This window comes from Chiloscyllium plagiosum, unplaced genomic scaffold (assembly GCF_037043375.1).
Source record: "Chiloscyllium plagiosum isolate Xiang-an unplaced genomic scaffold, Cpla_swu_hap1 HiC_scaffold_37, whole genome shotgun sequence".
NCBI classification, from domain to species: domain Eukaryota; kingdom Metazoa; phylum Chordata; class Chondrichthyes; order Orectolobiformes; family Hemiscylliidae; genus Chiloscyllium; species Chiloscyllium plagiosum.
Window position 1 is genome coordinate 38,918,355 of NW_028270175.1, and position 21,776 is coordinate 38,940,130.

Below are 21,776 nucleotides of genomic sequence, written 5' to 3' on the forward strand. Positions count from 1 at the left end.
GATATAAGTATTTATTAAACAAAAAGTTAAAAAGGTTATTAGAATTTACTCCAAAGTCACATGGCAATGAAATGGATCTGAACTAGAATTGAAAATATTTTCAATTATTTTTACTATGAAATGTGAATGCGCTTTATACTGTAGATATCTGTACTTTGTTCTTGACTAATTATTCAAGGGTCTTACTATACAAGTTTGTGAACTCTGGTCAGGAATTAATGAAAATTTGTCACATCACAATTATTCTTCAACTGATTGATTATTTGTGGTGAACACTATGTTTAATCATCAGAATCTGAGAAAATCTAACCTCCCAGAGCAGCCTACATGTGGAACCTTATCAGAGGCCTTCCTGAAATCCATACAGACTATGACTACCAGCCTGCCCTCGTGAACATGATACTTATGTCCTTATCCAAACATCTTTGAAATGATTAACTGTACCCACATCCACCACTTCCTCTGGCAATTCATTCCACATATGAACCACTGTGTCAAAAAGTTGCCCCTGATGTTCTTTTTAAAACTTTCACCTCTCACCTTAAAAATATGCCCCCTGGTTTTGAACTCCCCCACTCTAGGGAAAAATACCCTTACTATTCACCTAATCTATGCCCTTCATGATTTTATAAACCTCCCCTCAATCTCCTACACTTCTGTGAAAAAGGTCCCAGCCTAATTTTATAACTCAAATCCTCCATTCCCCCCAACATCCTGGTAGAACTGCATAAAGAGACCTCACCAATGTCCTGTATAACCTCATCATAATGTCCCAACTTCTAAACTCAAAGTTCTGAGCAATGAAGGCAAGTGTGTTAAATGCATGTTCGATGATCACGTTAACTTTTAATATGATGCATAAGGAAGTGCCCTCTTAGTTGTTGGTATTTAAATATTTACCCATGATTTGGGAAGACCAAACAATGTGACACTACTGATCCTACAAATGTTAACTATTACATATCAATAAAGGTAACAAGACACAAGAACATCATTTCTCAGGGAGATGTTGTTATTTTAATAGTTTTGTCAGAAAGCAATTACCCTTGTAAATCGAGAGATATGACCAATTTAAGAAAATAACACAGAATGGTTTAATCTTACAGTTCAATAGTTCAACCTACTTCTACCCAGTCAAAGATTTGCTCATTGCTAGCCCGGTCTTCGATAATAAGCTTTTCTAGCCACTTGTTCAGTTCTTCAGCAGAGAGTTCCATTTTTGAAAGTGCTTCAGTAGGACTAGAAACATCTGATACAGTAAACTCCAATTTCTGCAAAGGAATAACAAAATTAATATCCTCAATTTTAGTGAAAGAGCTCAGATAACATGTTCATCAAAAACTATGTAAAACGTTATTCTTTGAAATAATCACGACACAGTCCACTATTGAATTTACACTTTGAAATTTAGAATAATTACCAATGATTTCATCTGTCTGGGAGATACACTAAAAACTGAATTTTAGACACAAATAGTGGTTAAAAACCATGGCTCTCCAATCTTATTGCCACAGCAGTACATTTGTGACTGTTGATGATTCAACAAAGGAGTTCAAAAAATGCTGAATGGAAGGTGCCCACGGTTCTAGAACTGTGAAATTTGAAACATTACATGGTTATTAAGTCACACCAGAAAAATAAAATTAAGTAACATTAGGTTAAGATGCAAACATTGATGACCGATGGAGACCATGTCCTAATCTAGGATTATAAACATTTTAGTGATTGCTAGAATTACAAGGTCAGGGCCAATCTGAAATTTAGGAACATAAATAGAAGGAATTGCAGGCTGTAATGTCCCTTGAGCCTGCTCTGGACTCATTAAGATGTTGCTGATCTGATCATGGCCTCATCTCCACTCTCCTGCCTGTTTCTCATAACCTGCAACTCCCATTCATTTCAAAAATTTACCCAACTTAGTTTTAAAACAATTTAATGACTCACCTTCCACAAAGTCTCGAGTACAAAATTTCATAGATGCACTAGCCAGAACAGAAATTCTTCCTCATTTCATATTAAATAGGTGATCACTTGCTCAATAACTATGGATTCTACATTTTGATTACCCCACAAGGGGGAAGAAATTATTTCAGCATTGACTTTGACAAGCTCCGTTGGAAGCTTACAATAAGTTCATGTTATTCTAAACTTCAGGAAGTATACTGCCCAAACTGCTTTACTATTCCTCACAGCACAACCTCTTCACTCCAGGAAGCAAACCTTTTGAATATCCCAAATATGAAGAACAATCAGAAACACAAAAATACACAATAACTGGGTATTAATTAAGCTTCAACCTCAATGTTATGATGATCCAGCTGATGTTATTCGGTTAAACAGAACTTTATCAACTTGTAGAAATGAATTTAAAAATAGAATAATCCAATCTATTTACATATAAAACTAACATATGATAAAATTTCACTAATTCCAAAACATTTCATAATCGCACCCAAAAGTTCCCCTTGTACAATACTCACACCAGAGAAAACACTTTTCTAATACCTTCATAAGCTTAAGTTAACATTACTTCAACTTCCAGTCTGGAAAGTCTGACAGACACTTCCTGGAACTATCGACATCTGATTTTAAATATACACAGCTTCAAAAAAAACCCCTCAGGGTTTTATCCAAACAAATGGAACAAAGACTAACTTCTTACTTTATGATAATTCAGTGTTAGAAATGGAGAAAAGTGTTGTTTTTGCAGATATAGAAAAAGCATAAAGAAAAGGGTACAGCAAGAGAACTATTAACTCTGCAAGTATTTAGGGAAGAGTATCTCTACTTTTCAGTGCATAATTATGGATAATTAAGTACTAACTTTAATATAGATTTATTAAAGAAAATAATTCCTTTTACCATAATGTTTAAAACAACAGTTTCAGCAAAAAGCTAAGATTACTGAAACATATAAGCGAAGCACGAAAAAGATACATTGTTAAGATGTATGTACAAGAATGGAATGTAGCTATGGACAATGAAAGAAGTTACAAAGGGGAACATCGAGATAAAAGCTTAGCCTTATGACAGCACGTGCAAGGGGGAAAATTGCCAACTTGGAAAGAAGGGGGCAATGGGCGTGGAGCATAGATGGACAGAGGCGAAATAGTAAGAAAGATTGGGTAATATAAGGATCGGAAGAGGTTACCTCACGTAGCTCAAAAGTATAACTGTGTAATAGTTTGAATAATCATCACTTCAATTGCTCTCTGCAATTAGGGTCCTTTCTTGTAAGATCGTAGAATAAATTGTCTTGTTTCCAGCTTTGGTGGTCTCGTCTAAATTTTATTGAATTTTGTTTCTAACAAGTGTTAACAAATGTAACAACCTTCTCCCTTTCTCAGAAGTACAGCTTTAAACACCTACCTTCATCTTACTGTTTTTCCCAGTACTGCCCAAAACCGAAACTGAAACCTCTCGCACTGAGCTATGGGTGTTTCTCCTAATCTTCTCTAAGGAATGGGTGTTACCCTAATCTTTATGGAAAAAAACACAAAATTTCTAACAGTCTTTGATGTACAATCAGTTGGAAACATCCCTAATTTACACAGCACCATTAATAATTCCCTCCCTAATGGCATTGTGGGTCAACTCTCAGCAGGTGGACTTCAGGGGTTCAACAGGGCAGCTCAAGGGTAACTACAGACGGGCAATAAATGCTGGCCAGCCTGCATCCTACAAACGTGAAACTAAAAAAACTGTTTCAAAAGAAATGAACATGGCTGCAGGGCGTTTTGCTGAACAATGTAACATTGCTGAATAAAATCCCATCAAAACAAAGATGCTGACAGTTTTCAAAGGGATCATAAGGTTAAATAAATGTTCCAAAACTACACTGAGAAGGGAACCAAAATTATATAATAGAATATCTCTCACATTTCATTGGTCTGGTAAAAAAAAAATATTTTTGATCACCTATTCATTCAGAAAGTGGAATGAACCATAGTAATGAAATAACTGAATCTAATTCGCAGTACTTCTAATGTATTTTTTGATCTTTATCTTTCAAGATTTCTCTCCTCTCAAAGTATTGATTCAATTAAGATTTAATTTCTTAGATGTGAGTCTTGAACTCTTGTACAAGCTGCTTAATCTTTGCAGACATCACAGTCAAACCCAATCCTGTCATCCTCACACAATTACACACACAAATTTCCATTAATGCCAGTCAAAGTGATGGGAGTGGAAACATTAGATTTTCAACTTCTTTGGCCAGAATAGTTAGATGATTATAATGTCCTAAGCGGTACCACAAATGCTGGCAGTTAACTCTGTGAAGTACCAAAACAGAGCTCTTGTATCCGAAATTATTATACTGACTTGCTCCTTTACATGTAAAGCCATTGGGAGGTTACTGAAATTGAAAATTAGGTAGAATATTGGATTTAAAAATCTGCAGGCATCCTTTATTCATTGGTATCGACAGAATAAGTTTAAGTTCAAAGTGAAGTTTACATTTACTATGCATTCTTTCTCAATTTTTATTAACAGACTTGTCCACAGCAATGACTTGTTGTTCTCAGTCAGGTATAAATTATCTCAAATATTAAGGACCATGTAAAAATTGTTCCATCTAATTGAAAAGTGGCAGCATGTTTGGAAATGCCCACCACATCTCAAATAAAGGAGACTCCTTGATTTATCAAACTTATAGGAGAAAGTGAGGACTGCAGATGCTTGAGATCAGAGCTGAAAATGTGTTGCTGGAAAAGCGCAGCAGGTCAGGCAGCATCCAAGGAGCAGGAGAATCAACATTTCGGGCATGAGCCTTCAGGAATGAGGAAAGTGTGCCAAGCAGGCTAAGATAATAGGTAGGGAGGAGGGACTTGTGGGAGGGGCTTTGGAAATGCGAAAGGTGTCGGGTCCAACTTTTGTTGGTCTGAACGTAGTCCGGAGTCCGTGCGGGGTCAGTCGGTTCCGTAGGCAGGTGCTGAGGAAGGAGATGTGGCTGTGGTAGCAAGTCTGTTTGAGAACGTGGCTGAAGAGCTTCTGGGCAGAGAAGATGACCTGGGGATTGGATCCAAATTTTGTTGGTCCGAACATAGTCCGGAGTCCGTGCGGGGTCAGTCGGTTCCGTAGGCATTTCCAATGCCCCTCCCCCAAGTTCCTCCTCCCTACCTTTTATCTTAGCCTGCTTGGCACACTTTCCTCATTCCTGAAGAAGGGCTCATGTCCGAAATGTCGATTCTCCTGCTCCTTGGATGCTGCCTGACCTGCTGCGCTTTTCCAGCGTTACCAAAGTTATAACAAAATTTCAAATGACAAATCACCATCTTTTATGGCAATTTATAAATAGATACTGAAACCTGTAGTGCAGCATACAATTTCATATCCTGAATGTAGAAAATTTGGCAGGAAGAGCAGTGTTAAAATCAGTTCCAATTCACAGATGGATTCATTAGCATAATTCTGTTCATTAAATATCAATAAATAATCATAGTAAAATGGTTACAAAATAGGACTCTGCAAGTTAAAAAAAAACTTGATTCATTACATAAGTTGAACAAAACCTTAAAGCATTGTAGAGACGCACCAAGAATGTTTAAAAATATTCTAGAATCAGACAACTTAATTTATGGAAGCAGTCCAACTGCCTGCAATGCATCTAGATTAGGGAGTAAAGGAATATTACACGGAACCTTCAAGCACATATCACAACTTAAAACAGAAGTACTTAGCAGATCAGGCAAAATTCATGGACAGAAAAAATGTTTCGGATCAACGAACTTAAATAGTAAAGGTTAAATACCAGACATTTCATGTATTCAGCATCTGCAACATTTTACTTATGCAATAGCAGTACCTTTGGCTTGCAAAATAATTTTTGAACTCCACTCTCACAGAATGGCCCGAGCCATGTTGCCCATCAGATTCACAGGCATACGAAAACGAGATACAATTTGGCCCAAGTGGACTTGGAGCAGCTACACGCAGATAAAACTGTCACAGCATCGGCCTGCATTCCAGGGTGTTGAAGGAGGTAAGGGAATAGATAATAAGGGCCCTGGCGGTAATTTTAAAACCATCTCTAGCCAGAGGACAACTAAAATTGTTCCAAATTTTTTTTTTTTAAAAAAAAGAGGGAGGCAGGGACTGACCAAGAAATTACAGGCCAGTCAGAATAACCTTGGTAGTGGGCAAGATATTAGCAAGAATGCTGAGGGACTTAATATATCTGCATTTGAAGAGACACGGATTAATCACATACAATCAGCAAGAAGGAGGCCATTCAGCTTGTTGAGCCTGCTCTGCCATTCAATACAATCCAGTCTAATTTGCTGGTTGATTTCAGACTATGATCCAAATTCTCAGTTAATCACTCTGGCGAAGTCTCCCTTACTCTGACCGTGTACTTTGAACATACTCTTATATCGCGAGTTCTAATTTTACTGACGTGTTTTTTTTTTAAAACTTCATGCTCCTGTAATTAGCACCTAATTCAGGCAAGGAATTTCAGAATGTTCAAGAGAAACCACTATCTGTTGAACTGGAATAGTTTAACTTCCTTAAAGGTTATTGGTTCTAGGTCTGATTCTGACTTTCACTATCATTAAACACAAAATATTTACCAACTTTAACGCAGATTTTGACCCAAATTCCGAGTTATAACTCTGCTTCTGTCTCCTTCTGTTGAAGGATTGCTCACTTTGAACATGTGGCTCACTTTGTGTCTGAGAAATTCGATTTGATTTCTTTGAGGCCATAATCAGGATTGTTGATGAGGGTAATGCATTGGTTGTGATGTGTCTGGAGTTTAGCAAGGCTTTTGATAAAATATTTCAAGGCAGACAGGTCAAGGAAGTTAAAACCCAGGGGATCCAAAGCAGCAGCACGTCAGAACTAAAATTGGCTGAAGTGCAAGAAACAAAGGATGATGGTTGAAGGATGTTTGTGTGAATGGAAGTCTGTTTCACAGAGTTCAGTGCTAGGGCCCTATTGTATGTGGCGTTCATGAATGATTCGGATGCGAGCATAAGAGGTACAAGTTAGTAAATTTGCAGATGATACCAAAATTGGAGGTATAGTGGACAGCGAAGAGGGTTACCTCAGATTACAACAGGATCTTTATCAGATAGGTCAATGGGCTGAGAAGTGGCAGATAAATGCGAGGTGCTGCATTTTGGGAAAGTAAATCTTAGCAGGACTTATATACTTAATGGTTAGGTCCTAGGGAGTGTTGCTGAACAAAGAGACCTTGGAGTGCAGGTTCATAGCTCTTTGAAAGTGGAGTCGCAGGTAGATAGGATAGAGATGATGTTTGGTATGCTTTCTTTTATTGGTCAGAATATTGAGTACAGGAGTTGGCAAATCATGTTGCGGCTGTACAGGTCATTGGTTAGGCCACTGTTGGAATATTGCGTGCAATTCTGGTCTCCTTCCTATCGGAAAGATGTTGTGAAACTTGAAAGGGTTCAGAAAAGATTTACAAGGATGTTGCCAGGGTTGGAGGAGTTGAGCTACAGGGAGAGGCAGACTAGGGCTGTTTTCTCTGGAGTCGGGAGGCTGAGGGGTGACCTTATAGAGGTTTACAAAATTATGAGGAGATGGATAGGGTAAATAGGCAAAGTCTTTTCCCTGGGGTCGGGGAGTCCAGAACTAGAGGGCAGAGATTTAGGGTGAGAGGGAAAAGATATAAAAGAGACCTAAGGGGCAACATTTTCACACAGAGGGTGGTATGGGTATGGAATGAGCTATCAGAGGAAGTGGTGGAGGCTGGTACGATTGCAACATTTAAGAGGCATTTGGATGGGTATATGAATAGGAAGAATTTGGAGGGATATGGGCCGGGTGCTGGCAGGTGGGACTAGATTGGGTTGGGATATCTGGTTGGCATGGACGGGTTGGACCGAAGGGTCTGTTTTCATGCTGTACATCTCTACGACTTAAACAGAGGCTGTATAGTTCAGAAGTTCATGCATGACACAAAAATTAGTGGTGCAGTAAATAAAGGTAAACTGCAGGAGGCTATCAATAAGCATGATTTGGACATTAATATAGGGGGAATAATTAAGAAATTCATGATGACATGAAAATTGGAAGCGGAGTAAATAGTGAGAATAGCCTAAACTCCAAGAGGATATCAAATGACTTACGAAAACAATGGTAAACAGAATTCAACCTGGAAAACTGCACGTTAATGCCTTGTTATTCCTCTAAGTATTAGGGATTACACTGTGAATGATATGACCCTCGAAAGCTCTGAAGATCAGGGAGATCTTTGCGTGCATATCCACAGATAGTCTTGAAGCTAACAAGGCAGGTATGATGGTAAATACAACATATGAGATCCTTTCCTTGATTAAATGAGGCACTGAATACAAGACCAATGAGAACTGTATAAGCATTGGTTCAGCCACAACTGGAGTACTACATACAATTCTGGTCATTACGTTAAAGCCAGGATGTGAATGCACCACAGATAATGCAGAGGAAATTTACCAGGAGGCTTACTGGGCTGGAAGGTCTGAGATATGTGGAAAAATTGAACAGTCTAAGGTTTTTTTTTGTCTTGGAGCAGGGCACTTGACAGACATGGATTAATCGAGCATGGGTGGGGTAGATAGAAATGGATATACTCCATTAACAAAGGGGTCAATAACCAGAGACAGATTCAAGGAAGACATTCAGGAGAAGAGATTAGTCAAGCAGAACTGTTTTCACTGCCTGAAAGCATGGTTGAGTCAGAAATTCTCAAAAGTTAAGCAGTATTTAGATATTCACTTGCATTGCTATAGACTCCAGAGCTATGGCCTAAGAGCAGGCAAATGAGATTAGTGTAGTCATATGCTTATTAATGGATGAAGACATGCTGGACCGATTGGTCTCCTCCTCAGCTGTAAATGTCTACAAAATTTGAAGCCGCATGACACCATGTTACAGTCCAACAGGTTTATTTGAAACCACAAGTTTTCAAAGGTGAAGTCTGACACTGGCACCCCCACATCACCTATTAAAATTTGACAGATCTTCCTCATCTAGTTAATGTGTCATTTGTATTGCATATGAACATTTTCATATCCCTACAAGCTTGCATATTTGATCTGCAGCCATCACTTAATTTTGATCAAAAGAAAACTTGGACAAGATCCTGACAGCAGTGCTGAAACTTCAATGCAAATATATGTTGAGTCGGATTTGAAGTTGTGGTACAGCATTCATTGTGAAGTTTTAAAGTTTTCAAAAATGCTCACGTGTACTGCACCTCACTTTCAATACTGGATATATCCAAAGGTTAATTCATGTTAAAGTGAGCTTCCTGACAATTACATGGCAGGAAAATGGCAGTGATTGAGACAACTGGATTCAGTAAAACTAGATTATATTACAACAATACCAAAAACTTTGGACCTCAAAAGTAAAGAACGACTCACCTTATCACTAATGAATTGCTGGACATCCTGTCCTTCAGTTAGGAAATCCTTCCAATTTAGGCCAGCCTCTTTCCATAAGGCCCCGACTTTCTTATGGCTCTGTTGAGAATAAAACGCAAGTATTCACCAGATTTAGCTTGAAAAAAATGTTAATTTAGGAGAACAGAAGTTCCTCCGTTTGCAACTTGAGACACCAGTTTGTGAACAAACAAACTCTATGAAATGCTTTGCTCCTCACCATTTGTTTGCATAGAAGGTGCAAAATTTCTGCAAGCAAAACCCCTGCTCTCTCCACAGGAAGTAAAGGTTTACTAAGTTCTCTGTAACAGAATGAAAAAGAAAAGTGTTTAACATCTTGAAAGGCTGATCCTGGTTCTGCAAACAGAACCAACGAATTCCATTAATGTTCATTCAGAAGTAACAGTAAAAGGGCGGGGTTGTTGCCATTCTGGAGTTAGAGTTCTTCATGTGATAGAGTTGAAGTATGAAGCAACTTAGAGTCTTTGAATCCCTCTTGTGGAAACAGACCCTTTGGTCCAACAAATCCACACCGACCTGCCGAAGAATATCCCACCCAAACCTATTCCCCATTACTCTACATTTATTCCTGACTAATGCACCTAACCCACTCATCCCTGAACACAATGGGCAATTTAGCATGGCCAATTCACCTGAGCCTGCATACCTTTAGATTGTGAGGGGAAACCGGAGCACCCGGAGGAAACCCACACAGACACAGGGAGATTTGAATAGATATTTTTATTTGACATTGGTGCTGTTCTTCAAATCATTTTGAAGTAATTTGAGTAAAAGCTGCAAGAATCTTCTACCAATAGTGCTGGCTGAATAATATTGAACATTGAGGGATACAGCAGACACTGCAATATTGTACGATTCAAATAAATCTGAATATAGATCTTCAAATAAACATCAGAAAATAGAAAAAGGCTGACATCTTCAATGAAAAACGTTGAAAGGCATGGATGAAACAAAAGGCAATTCAGGTTTAACAACCTTATTGTGAAATACTTAGTTTTTGTTGAAGCCGTTTTTCTTGACATTAAGTTTGAATACCTGAACAAAAACATGACATTTTTGCTAAAAATGGATCTAGAATTTAACTCTTACAGTCAAAAATAAAATGGCAGAAACATGCCAATCAACATCAGATATTAATTATCTTTAACATCTGCAAATAACTATTGTAGGAAAATGCACTGAGCATTGGATTAGATTTCCTTAACGGTTCTTACGTAAATAATTCTCTCATAGAGATTCCTCCTTCTTGTAACATGGGCGTCACAAGTTCACCTAGATACAGCCATATATGTGGTATATCAATGGCCATGTCCTCTGCCAATTCCAAGAGTTCTAAGAACCTGAGAAGAAATAGAATAATTACGGTTGCACACAATATTTCAGATTGTGATAGAATAAAAGCATCCATATATTAATCGGAAAAGTCCCATAATTGTATAATACTCTAATACATTGACAGCAAAGAAATCAAAACAGTGTAACGCTTCAAACGTGACAGACTTCTTTCTTATCCTCTTCCACCTCCCAAGCTCCCCTCCAAAATAACAGCCCAATCCTCACAATCAGGCAATTATGTGAATGAGCAGCTCATCTGGCATGTGTAACAAATACTCAGGAAGATGCAGCACAGCATTTGCTATTTTGGGTTATTATTACAAGGCCAGCACATTTGGTCCTTGGTTTACATGAAGCACATTGCATTTGAAGCATTGGTTTTCAGCCACAACTCCAATATCCATTTGAGGTTTGGAGTACTGATCACAAATCACAGTTAAATTTGAGTGGAATTAATTCTAGCCACAGAGCATTGTTAATTAAATTTAAGTCCTAAAAACGAATTCAAGAATTTTCTACAAGTTCTCTTTATGGACAAAGTACTGTGGTGATATAAAGCAGAGTGGTGGTATATAAATTGCAACAAATATAATTAGGAAGAAGTGACTAGAGAGAGAGTTAAATTCTTCATTTGTTAAATTGCATCTCTGCTCACCCTTAGTTATTATCTAACTGGTTGCAATGAAGAGCTTAATATAAATGCCGGAGGAAAGATCACAGAAGCGCTTCAGAGGAGGCTCCCAAGCACTGAGGATGTCACCTAGACAGGGGATGAAACGTCTGCAACACAAATTCCCAGTTCGGCGAACAGAACCACAACAACGAGCACCCGAGCTACAAATCTTCTCATAAACTTTGAGCTTAATATCCAGTTAAAATTCCTGATCCTATGATTTGCTCAGTACTTGGTTGCTGCAAGCTACTCAAGTAAATAATGATGGGATCTGTGAAGTGGTGATTTATGTGAACATAAAATATTGGGCTCACTAACTAACTGTGGAGTTCTCTTGATGTCTTAGCACTCCGTATGTCAGAAAAGCTAGTTACTTCTACAAACATTAGCAGAGTCATTGAGGACATTTGAGTGACTGCTGGACATGCACATGGAGAGCAGTGAGTTGAGGGTTGCATAGGTTAAGTTACTATATTGTACATTAGGATTAAGCCTCGGCACAACATTGTGGGCCAAAGGGCCTGTGCTGTGTTGTACTTTTCTATGTTCCATGCTCTAAACCATTGCAGATGTAATATGTTGAAGTGGATTCAACAAATATGACATGATATTATTATTTTTGCACAGAATCATAATATTTCACTCGCTTTCCAAAGTCCCATGTGTTCCAACATTGAAATGCAAGGTTTCATTCCACATTCATTTTCTTCAAGTATCACATACCCTTTGAAAAATTCATCCTTGGGTAGCTTTTCTGTCTGTATCAATTGGTAGAAAAGCTGTCCCATGTGTTCTCTTGTTATCTGACTTCTCTCCAATGTTGACTCCACACCAACTCTCACAAAGACATGGAGTAGATTCAGTGAATTCAATTCATCTACGCACTGGACTGCTTCCTGAAAATGGAAAACAATCAAATCACACATTACTGAATTATTTTCACACCTTTCTCTTATACCAATTGCCAACATTTTCCTCTGAACACCTAATAAATGTTTTTGAAAAAAAAAATTATGTCTACTAGAAATGGATTTGGAAAGAACAACTCTCAAATCGTGAACTCAAGTCAGCTTCCCACCTTTGAGGTCAACCTTGCCTAGATAACGGGGATTGTATTTTCAAAGTTTTTTTCTTCCTTTTTTCTCTTTCTGGTATCCTGCTTCAACATAGTTTTAAGAGTAATGGCTATTAAAATATGAAGTTAATTTATTTTGAAACTGGACTGTGTTGGGAGCGCAGAGGAATTTGGCTTTAAATAGCCAAATCAATGTGCTAATACTGCTGAACAAAGTATAGGTATGTTGGGGTCCAGAAGTCAAGAATCTGATTGGAAACAGTCTGTGCCAGTGTTTCTGTTCTACTTTAACCTCCTCCCATCCTTCCTTATTTAACTATCAGCACAATTGAATGGGGCTGAGAGAAGAGCTAAGCTGTCCAGGTTTTTCCCATGATCACAAGCACACACTGCATCTCCAGGGGTGCACACGTACAATATGATTGGATAATACAATCAAATATTAGTTTAAATATGATTGGATAACAATTGTGCACTAACTTGCAATGTTAACTATTTAAACAAATTGGGAACAGAGAAGGGTGAGTAAATGTATAACCTTTTGATCGGAAATTATCTTCTGTAGGAATAGTTGATTGTTATTTGTAAAAATGGTGTAAAAACCTTTGTTCTTATAATAAAGATCTGAGCTGTACTTCATTTTCTTGAAGTGTACATCTGCCGTGCATGAGTAAGCATTCAAACAAAGGAACCAGAGTCTTGTCTGCTCGAAGGAAAAACAGCATTAAACTCACCTTTTTTATAATTCTCCATTCTCTTCTGCTGTAACTTTTAACTTTAAATAATTCTAAACTATTCACTTGAGCTACTTCCTGAAGTAGTGATTTCCACATTCACATCACTATCTAGATAAAACTGATGATTCATATTTTCTGATATGATTTCTTTGTGACGACTTAACAATGACACGTAGAAACACTCCCGTGTCTATTCAATCAAAACCTTTCCTTATTTTGAAGATCTCAATTAGGACATCTGTCAGCTTCCTTTCTTTTCCAAGAGAAAAGAGAGAAAATCTGCTAACCCATTACTGATAGTGTGATGAACAAAAGACAAACAGTTATCTGACAATACTTTGGAGAATTGGAATCTGAGTGTGAAATAAAGATAACCTGACATCTCCAGAGATTAGCTTTAAAGGGTCAAAAACAATTCAATTCAGAAACTATGAAATAATGTTAGTTAATGTACAATTCTTATATTTGATAGTTGAATGTAAATCATGTGATTAAAATCCTGCAAATACACACCTTATAATCATTAATGTGCAAAAATTCATCAATAATCGATTTTGATTTTTTCTCCATCTCCTCTTCAGACAGATCAGCTCTGCATGAAGCATCAGCAGGAAATACTTCAGGCTTCACTGCAATAAAGAACAAATTTAAGGAAGTCTCCTTTGGCAGTTTGGCCCTTTCCATATTGTCAAAAGCTAATTAACCATTGATGCGCTTCTCCACAGGCATGGAATGCAAACATTACTTACTGTCATTCACATTATAGCCATGTATCTTAATTTTTACACTTTACCTTTTTGAATGCAGTGGTAGAGGGATGATTTCTGCAAATTCTTACCCAGGTGGTGAATCATAACATTCTGAAGTAAGGAAACTTTTAATTCAAGGTAATAATGATATGCATACAGAGATAACAACTCTGTTCATTTGGTTCCTGTGTCAATGAGATATGGTGAGTTTCTTGTTGTGATTACAGTTTGTGACATCAGCGCCTTATCATAGCAATGTCATCAGACTAAATGATCCAGCTTACTATTGGCATCAGAACTGCCATTTACTCCTGTGTCTCAAAACCCTTATCAGATATCCTCTGCCCAACACTAGAATCCCCTAACACGAACTGTTCTAAAGGAAGATTTTATTGCACAAATATATACATTATTGATGTTTACATTGATTTTGGAATTCAAGGCTGACGAATAAGTCGTCTCCCGTCTCAACTACTGTAACCATGTTATTTTCATGGCAACCAATAAAGAATATGGTCACAGCCAAATCCAAACTGGTCCTCATTTGACAACCATCCAATAGACTTCAAGCAAGCCATCACTCAATAGTGTGTAGGATCCTTGAATCATTTTTCTGTTCTTTGCTCTCAAGCACACAGCCTAACTTTACCAACCTATTCTTAACTTATTCAAGATTAATTAAATCACCACAAAATAGCCTTGGGTCCATTTAATCCTCAACTCTTAGTGACACTTAAATAGAAGGCTAGTTTATTTCCAAAGGAGTTTATAGCAGTCATAAAAAAGTACGTTCTTCTTTCACATTATGTCTCTCTGTATGCAACTTGTACCTTGCCTGTATCTGCATGGCTCTTCTCATGCTTTTGATTCTGTTGTCTTTTATCTCCAATATCCACTCTCTTATACATACCTCGCACTCTCTGTATTCCATTGACATTAGCTCTTCTGCTCAAATTTTCTGAAGTCCAATGCACACAGTAAGTTGGCAGCCATGACGTCTCATGTGCGAGATGGCAGAGAGATTGCTTGGAAACTCTTGCAACATGCAAAAGCTGGAACTTGAAACTCAATAGAAGTGGGAAAGGGGATAGACGATATATAATTTTAACCCAAGGCAGATTGCTTTCCTGTAACTGTTACCATGGAACCAACAGTGAGTTGCAGAAACCCTGTGCATCATGCAACTGAAATACATGGCAAGTTTGAGGTAGAGTGAGGCTACATGTATACATGGATCAGAGGATGGGAAGGGGCTGCTAAGTAGACGGTTGCAGTATTAAAACGTCAGCAAACAACTAACACTAGAATGAGAGGCTTAGGAGTGAGAAGATCTGACAGAACTCAGCCAAATCCCAGCATGGAGTCCAGGTTGCAAACCAAGGTGGCTACTAGCAAACTGGTATACAAACAATTTCTGAGGAAGGCTCTGTTACATTATTTTTACTGATCACCAATAAACTGGTTCTTAACAAACACAGATCAAATCAATGTTTTTAAAGTAAATATAAATTCAAAGATAGTTGCTGGAAAAGTTCCTAAATGCCTCTGTAATTGTTTATTACATTGTTCTCCAAGCTTGTGTCAGGAAGTGAGTAATGGTAAAGAAAACATGGTCACTCATGATTGCAAGGAAAAGGAACGTTTGGGGAGGAACGCAGAGTAAACATCAAATAATAGAGATATGTCCTGGTGTGATGCTTATTATTTGAGGTAATTCAGGTATTTTTTTTTCTCATCACCATGGCAAAATACAATGAATGCTTGGTACTTGCCCTTGAGAGTAAAAGTACTGTAGGTCTGGATGTGAGATATCACAAAAATTAACAAAGCAGAGGTTGCAGCTTCAAGTTTTGATAGCATCACTGATTTCTAATGTATGGTAATAAGATCCAAGATTTATTCTTGATTCAAAACCTAATTTTATGTTGGTTACGATCTGAACAGCGTGTGCACTACAAGATACAGGAATTGCAAATTACCATTTTCCTTAGTCCGGTTTCTGTCGACCTCAATACTCTTGTCCTCAGAGGTACCTATGGTTTGCTGTACAATTTCAACGACTTCTCTCTTCTCTTCTTCTCGTGCTCTATCATCAAGCAACTCCTTGTTACTGCTCACTCGTGTGATAGCTGGCCGAGTTGGCTTATCGTTCTTCTCCCTTCCAGTACTGCTTCTACTATTTGGACAGCAAGGGAGGAAAGGAAAAAATCTCAATTTTTGTATTATAAAATTACAACTTATTAATCTCAAGTATTAACGTAGTAAGGAAGTGGAACAATATAAAGTAATATGTATTCATAAACTCCAAAGGTGAACTATATGGCTTCAATGATGTAATGCTTTGCAAAATGATTGTTCACCTATAATAAAAGGAACAGAAAATGCTAGAAAACCTCAGCAGCTCTCAGAACACGAGAGAGAAAAACAGTCTAAGACAACACTTCTTCAGAATACATATTCTCAACAAATGCTGAGCAATGGCTATGGTGGATTCAATCAAATGGCTGATGGAAGTTTCAATATTTAGTAGCTGAAGATTTAAAAGAAACTTGTTTTATAAGTGCTGTTCAAATTGAAAAGTTGATGAATTCTATGATACAGGCATTAAGCAAAATTCAATGGGTGCATCTTGAAGCAATCTTTCATTTTTTTCCACTTTGGAGAAGAGGAAATTCTAGAATTAAATGATACCCTGAAATTGATCAACGCATCTCTTTAGCTTTCCAACGTTTTGGAACTTCTAAGATTTGTGCCTATTTCCCCACAATTCCATAGAATCCATAAAATCCTTAGAATCCCTACAGTGTGAAACAGGCTATTCGGCCCATCAAGTCCACACCGGCTTTTAAAAGTGAGATAACTAGAGTTCAAGGTTTGTATGTTTCGGTGAGGGTGAAGGGGAAGGTTGGCAGGAATAGGGAACCCTGGATGACCAGGCTTTGACCAGAAAAAAGCAGCAACCATGGCTCAGGTACAGGGATCAAGGGAATCCCTAGCGATATATAAGGGATATAGGAGTTTCTTGAAGAAGAAAATCAAGAAGGTAAAAATGGGGCACGAGATGGCCTTGGCTGAGACGACCAAAGTGAATAAGAAAAGGTTCTTTAAGTATATTGTGGAACCGCAGGAGATGGGCGAGATCTCCAAAGAATATTCATCCTCTGTGTTTACTGTGGAGAAAAACAAGACGACTTGGGAACTCGGGAAAGTTAGAGGTGATATCTTGGGGACACGTCCATATCACAGCAGATGTGGTTTTGGATGTATTACAATGTAGGAAGGTGGATAAATCTCCTGCTCCTGACCAGATATATCCAAGGACACTGCTAGAGGCTGGAAAAGAAATTGCTTGAGCCCTGACTGATATGTTTGCATCATCGTTAGCCACGCATGAGGTACTATAAATCTGGATAATAGCGAACATTATGTCCTTATTTAAGAAAGACTGCAAAGAAAATCCTGGGAACTATAGACCAGAAAACCTAACATCTATGATGGATAAGTTACTTGAGAAGATTCTGAGGTAAGATATACATGCATTTGGGAAAACTGGATTTAACTGGGAGTAGTCAGCATGGCTTTGTGCTTGGGAGATCATGCCTCACAAATTTGTTAGAGTTCTTTGATGAAGTGACCAGGAAGGTTGACGAGGGCAGGGCAGTAGACGTGGTCTATATGGATTTCATTAAGGCCTTTGATAAGGTTCCACATGGTAGGCTGCTCTGGAAGGTTAGATCGCATGAAATCCAGGGACAGCTGGCAAACTGGATACACAAATGGCTTGATGGTAGAAAGCGAGGGTAATAATGGAAGGATGCTCATCAGACTAGAGGCCTGTGACTACTGGAGTGCCTCAAGGTTCGGTACTGCGCCCATTGCTGTCAATGATGTGGATGAGAATGTACAAGGCATGATTAGTAAGTTTGCAGATAAATGAAAATAGGACAGTGAGGAAGGTTATCATAAAATGCAGCCAGGACCTTGATCAGCGAGGGAAGTGGGCCAAGAAATGGGAAATGGAGGTTAACATAGATAAGTGTAAGATATTGCATTTTGGAAAGTTGCATCAAGGTTGAAGTTTCATGGTGAATGGTAGGGCCTTAAGGAGTGTAGCAGAACAGAGAAATCTTGGAATTCAGGTGCATGGTTCTCTGAAAGTGGAGTCACAGGTAGACAGGGCAGTGAAGGCTTTTGACACACTGGCCTTCATCAGTCAGGGCATTGAGTATAGAAGTTGGGAAGGTATATTGCAGTTGTACAGGACGTTGGTGAGGCTGCATTTGGAGTATTGTGTTCAGTTTTGGTCACCTTGCTACAGGAAGGAGGTTATTAAACTGGAAAGAGTGCAGAAGAAATTTACAAGGATGTTGCCAGGACCCAAGGGTCTAAGTTATCGGGAGAGGTTGGACAAGCTAGGACATTTTTCTTTCGAGCATAAGAGACTGAGGGGAAATCTTATAGAAGTGTATAAGATCATGAGAGGCATGGATAGGGTGAATGCATTCAGCCCTTTTCCCAGGGTTGGGGAATCAAGGCCTAGAGGGTATCAGTTTAAGGTTTGAGAGGAAAGAATAAAAGGGAACCTGAGGGGCAGAGGGTGGTATGTATATGGAATGAGCTGCCAGTGGCAGTGGTTGAGGCAGGTACATTAACATTTAAAAGGCATTTGGACAAATACATGGGTAGGAAAGCTTTAAAAGCCAACTGCAAGGAAATGGGGTTAGTGTGAATGTACATTTTGGTTGTAATGGACCAGTTTGGGCCAAAGGGCCTGTCTTCGGGCTGTCAGACTCTGTGACACTCTGAAGAGCATCCCACCCAGACTCACCCCCCTATCCTACCCCTGTATTTCCCAATGGCTAATTCCACATTTGAAATTAATTCAGCAGCTACATGTATACTTTCCCAAGTAAATGAGGTTAGAGAAGAAGTAGTAGCATCATTAAAATCAATATACATATACCTGTTTCACAAGTAGAAGGCTGAACCTGTCTACTTCCATAATTAAAGCTGGGAATTAGGCGATGCAAGTTAACAAACTGCATTTTCTTTTCTGGTATCCAAGTTTTAAGCCAGCTCACAATGACTAGGACAACTTCCCAAGAAAATAATTTGATAAAAGAACATAAGTAATAGGAAGAGCAGATCATAAGGTTTGCCATATCTACTCCTCCATTCAATAAGATAAATCAATTTCAACTCTATTTTTCTGCCTGCATCCCAAATTCTTGGACTCCACAAGACACCAAAAATCTGTTTATCTCAGCCCTAAATAGATACAATGATGGAACATAGAGGGTTCCATATATTCACAATCCTTTGAGTGAAGACATTTCTCATTATCAGTCCTAAGTGATTGGTCCCTTACGCTGAGACTGTGCACTCAATATTCTATACTCCCTAGAGGAAACCACCTCAGTCAACCCTGTAAGTTCCCTTTCAAATACTGTACATTCAAAGGAGATCCCTTTTCATTCTTATAAATGCCACAGAACATATATAATTTCCAATTTACTCAGCTTCTCAGCAGAGGACGATACTCTTTGAACCCAAGAACCAATGGCCTCCAAAGCAAGTATATCTTTCTGTGCATATGGAGATTAAAACTGCACATATAATTCCAGGTGTGGTCTCACCAAAGTCTTGCACAAGTGAAGCAATAAAAGTTTTTCTGCCTTGGGAAGCTAAGGAAGCACAGAAGAAGAAATGCTTGTTTCTCAGTCCATAAAAATTAAATTTGAACTTACCAAATGAAGACCCCAAAACTCAATCAATCTCATCCAGCTCTACTCTCTTATCAATGAAATTGAAGATATTTGTTGGGGGCTCAAATATATGACTTTCAAACTTAACATTGAATTCACTTTTATGAAAATCACCAATTACCAGTGGAAAGGAGATTACTAATTACTGATGCCTCAGTACCTAAGGCAAGATCTAAAACATTTTTATCCTGTCTTGGCTCCAAAAATGTATTGCTCCACGCAGTTACAAAACCATTTAACAAACTTATCTTCTAGACCACCATTTGCCAATTTAATTGGTCCAGTCTTTCAGAGGTTAAAAGCCACCCACAAATATTATTTTGCCTTTGTGACATGCTCCAATAGTAAGTACAAAATTGGCACAGTTGCAATTTCCTGGTTCCAAAACTTTGTATTATTGAAGTGCAATTTCAGAGTTAACTTTTTTGAAACTTAGGTGTTTAGTTGTCTGATTGGAAGCACAATCAGAAAATGAAGTGGCTGAACAGGTGCTGTAGATATTTTAGTCATTCATCAAGAGATGTTATAACACACTTCTGGAGCAGTGGGACTTGAACCAGATCTGCAGGCCCAGACACTACCATTGTGCCATAACAGCCCTGAATAACCAGGCTAAATCTGCTTAGCTTCCAAGACCAGATTTTTCAGATTGGTGTGGCCCTAGGCTAAAAAGATCTTTCATTGACCTCAGATTAGCCTACAGCGCAAGAAAACAAACAGGGGAGTGTTGTGCAAAGTAGCCAGCTTGGTATTGTTGCCCTGTCAAGCAAACTATTGCAGACATTGGAAATGTGAAATAAAAGAAGATAATGCTGGAAATACTCAGGCCAGGCAACATGTGGGGAAAAAAGGAAAGTAGAGCTAATATTTCAGGTGGATGATTGTTGGTTAGCAAACACTTTGCCTGTTGGTTCATTCTTCCATGGGATACGAACTTTATTGGTAAGGCTAGCATTTACTACCTATCCATAATTGCCTTTGAGAAAAGAGTGCTGAGCCTTCTTCTTGAAGCACTTCAGTCCATGCGGTGTAGAAATATCTGAAAGTACTGTCTGATAAGAAGGGAATTGTAGGATTTTAAGCTTGCAACACTGAAAGAACAGCTATACAGTCCCTGTCAGAATGGTACATGACTTGGAGAGGAACATGGAGGGTGAACATACATGGTGTTTCCATGTATGTGCTGCCATTGTCCTTCTAGGTGGCAGAGATTACTGATCTGGAAAATGCTGTCCAAGGAGCCTTGCTGAGCCTAAACTGCAACGTGGTTCTAGCTTTTTGATTTTCTTTTTCTCCTGAAGCCTGAATTTTATCATAAAGCCAGTTTAATATGTATCTACTAGCAGCAGCTGAAAAATAAAATAAATCAGTACTAAAATAAAAATAACTCTATTTAGTGAGAAATAGTGCTGGCATACTGTACTGGAAATCTATTGTAAACAAAAGAAAAATCTAAGATTGCCTTCGTTATCTTCAACAGACCACACTCACCTAGGTAGTGTCCTGCGTGCATCTGAATCAGAAGGAGGGGTAGGCTGCTGTAGTACAGAGAATCTATTCAAACTTGTTGTTCGTGGTGGTTCTGAAATATAACAAGATTTGTGCTATCTAGACTTCAAATGAAGCACGTACTGGCATTTCTACATCTCTTTAATGCATTGTCAAGATGTCCCAAAGTGCATCAAATCATGTAAGCAAACACAACAGCTGATTTGAATGTCAAAAATCCAAAATATCAAACAAAATAGGATTGGTTGAGGGGAAAAAGTACTGTTCAGGACACTTGTGAAAATTCAAGATTTTCTTCAAATTGACCTTTGGATCTTCTATAGTTTAGGGCTGGCACAACTCTTAACATTTAATTAGAAGAAAGTTCCTATAACCACACAGCATTCCTTAAATATGTCACTGAAGTATTGGTCTAAATTACATTCTTAAGACCTGAAGTGAGCTTGGACTGCATCAAAACACGAAGAACAAGCAGCTTTAGAGCAAGTGGATAAATGGCAAATAAAGTTCAGGCAAATGA

The 21,776-nt window shown here is 38.3% G+C and overlaps 1 protein-coding gene across 28 annotated transcripts in view; it reads right to left on the bottom strand.

Moving 5' to 3' along the window:
• The window catches only part of LOC122540194 (eukaryotic translation initiation factor 4 gamma 3-like), a 353,622-nt gene that overhangs the window by 9,037 nt on the left and 322,809 nt on the right, over positions 1–21,776 (bottom strand). For 27 of the 28 annotated variants that reach the window (XM_087980602.1, XM_087980614.1, XM_087980611.1 and 24 more), the window contains 8 exons: positions 21,239–21,329; positions 15,962–16,158; positions 13,747–13,862; positions 12,145–12,317; positions 10,628–10,753; positions 9,613–9,694; positions 9,375–9,473; positions 1,125–1,271 (listed from right to left, as the gene is read on the bottom strand). In XM_087980602.1, the coding sequence (XP_087836728.1) occupies positions 1,125–1,271; positions 9,375–9,473; positions 9,613–9,694; positions 10,628–10,753; positions 12,145–12,317; positions 13,747–13,862; positions 15,962–16,158; positions 21,239–21,329 (1,031 nt within the window). The remainder of the gene's footprint in view (positions 1–1,124; positions 1,272–9,374; positions 9,474–9,612; positions 9,695–10,627; positions 10,754–12,144; positions 12,318–13,746; positions 13,863–15,961; positions 16,159–21,238; positions 21,330–21,776) is intronic. The other variant, XM_087980601.1, reaches the window with a different exon arrangement.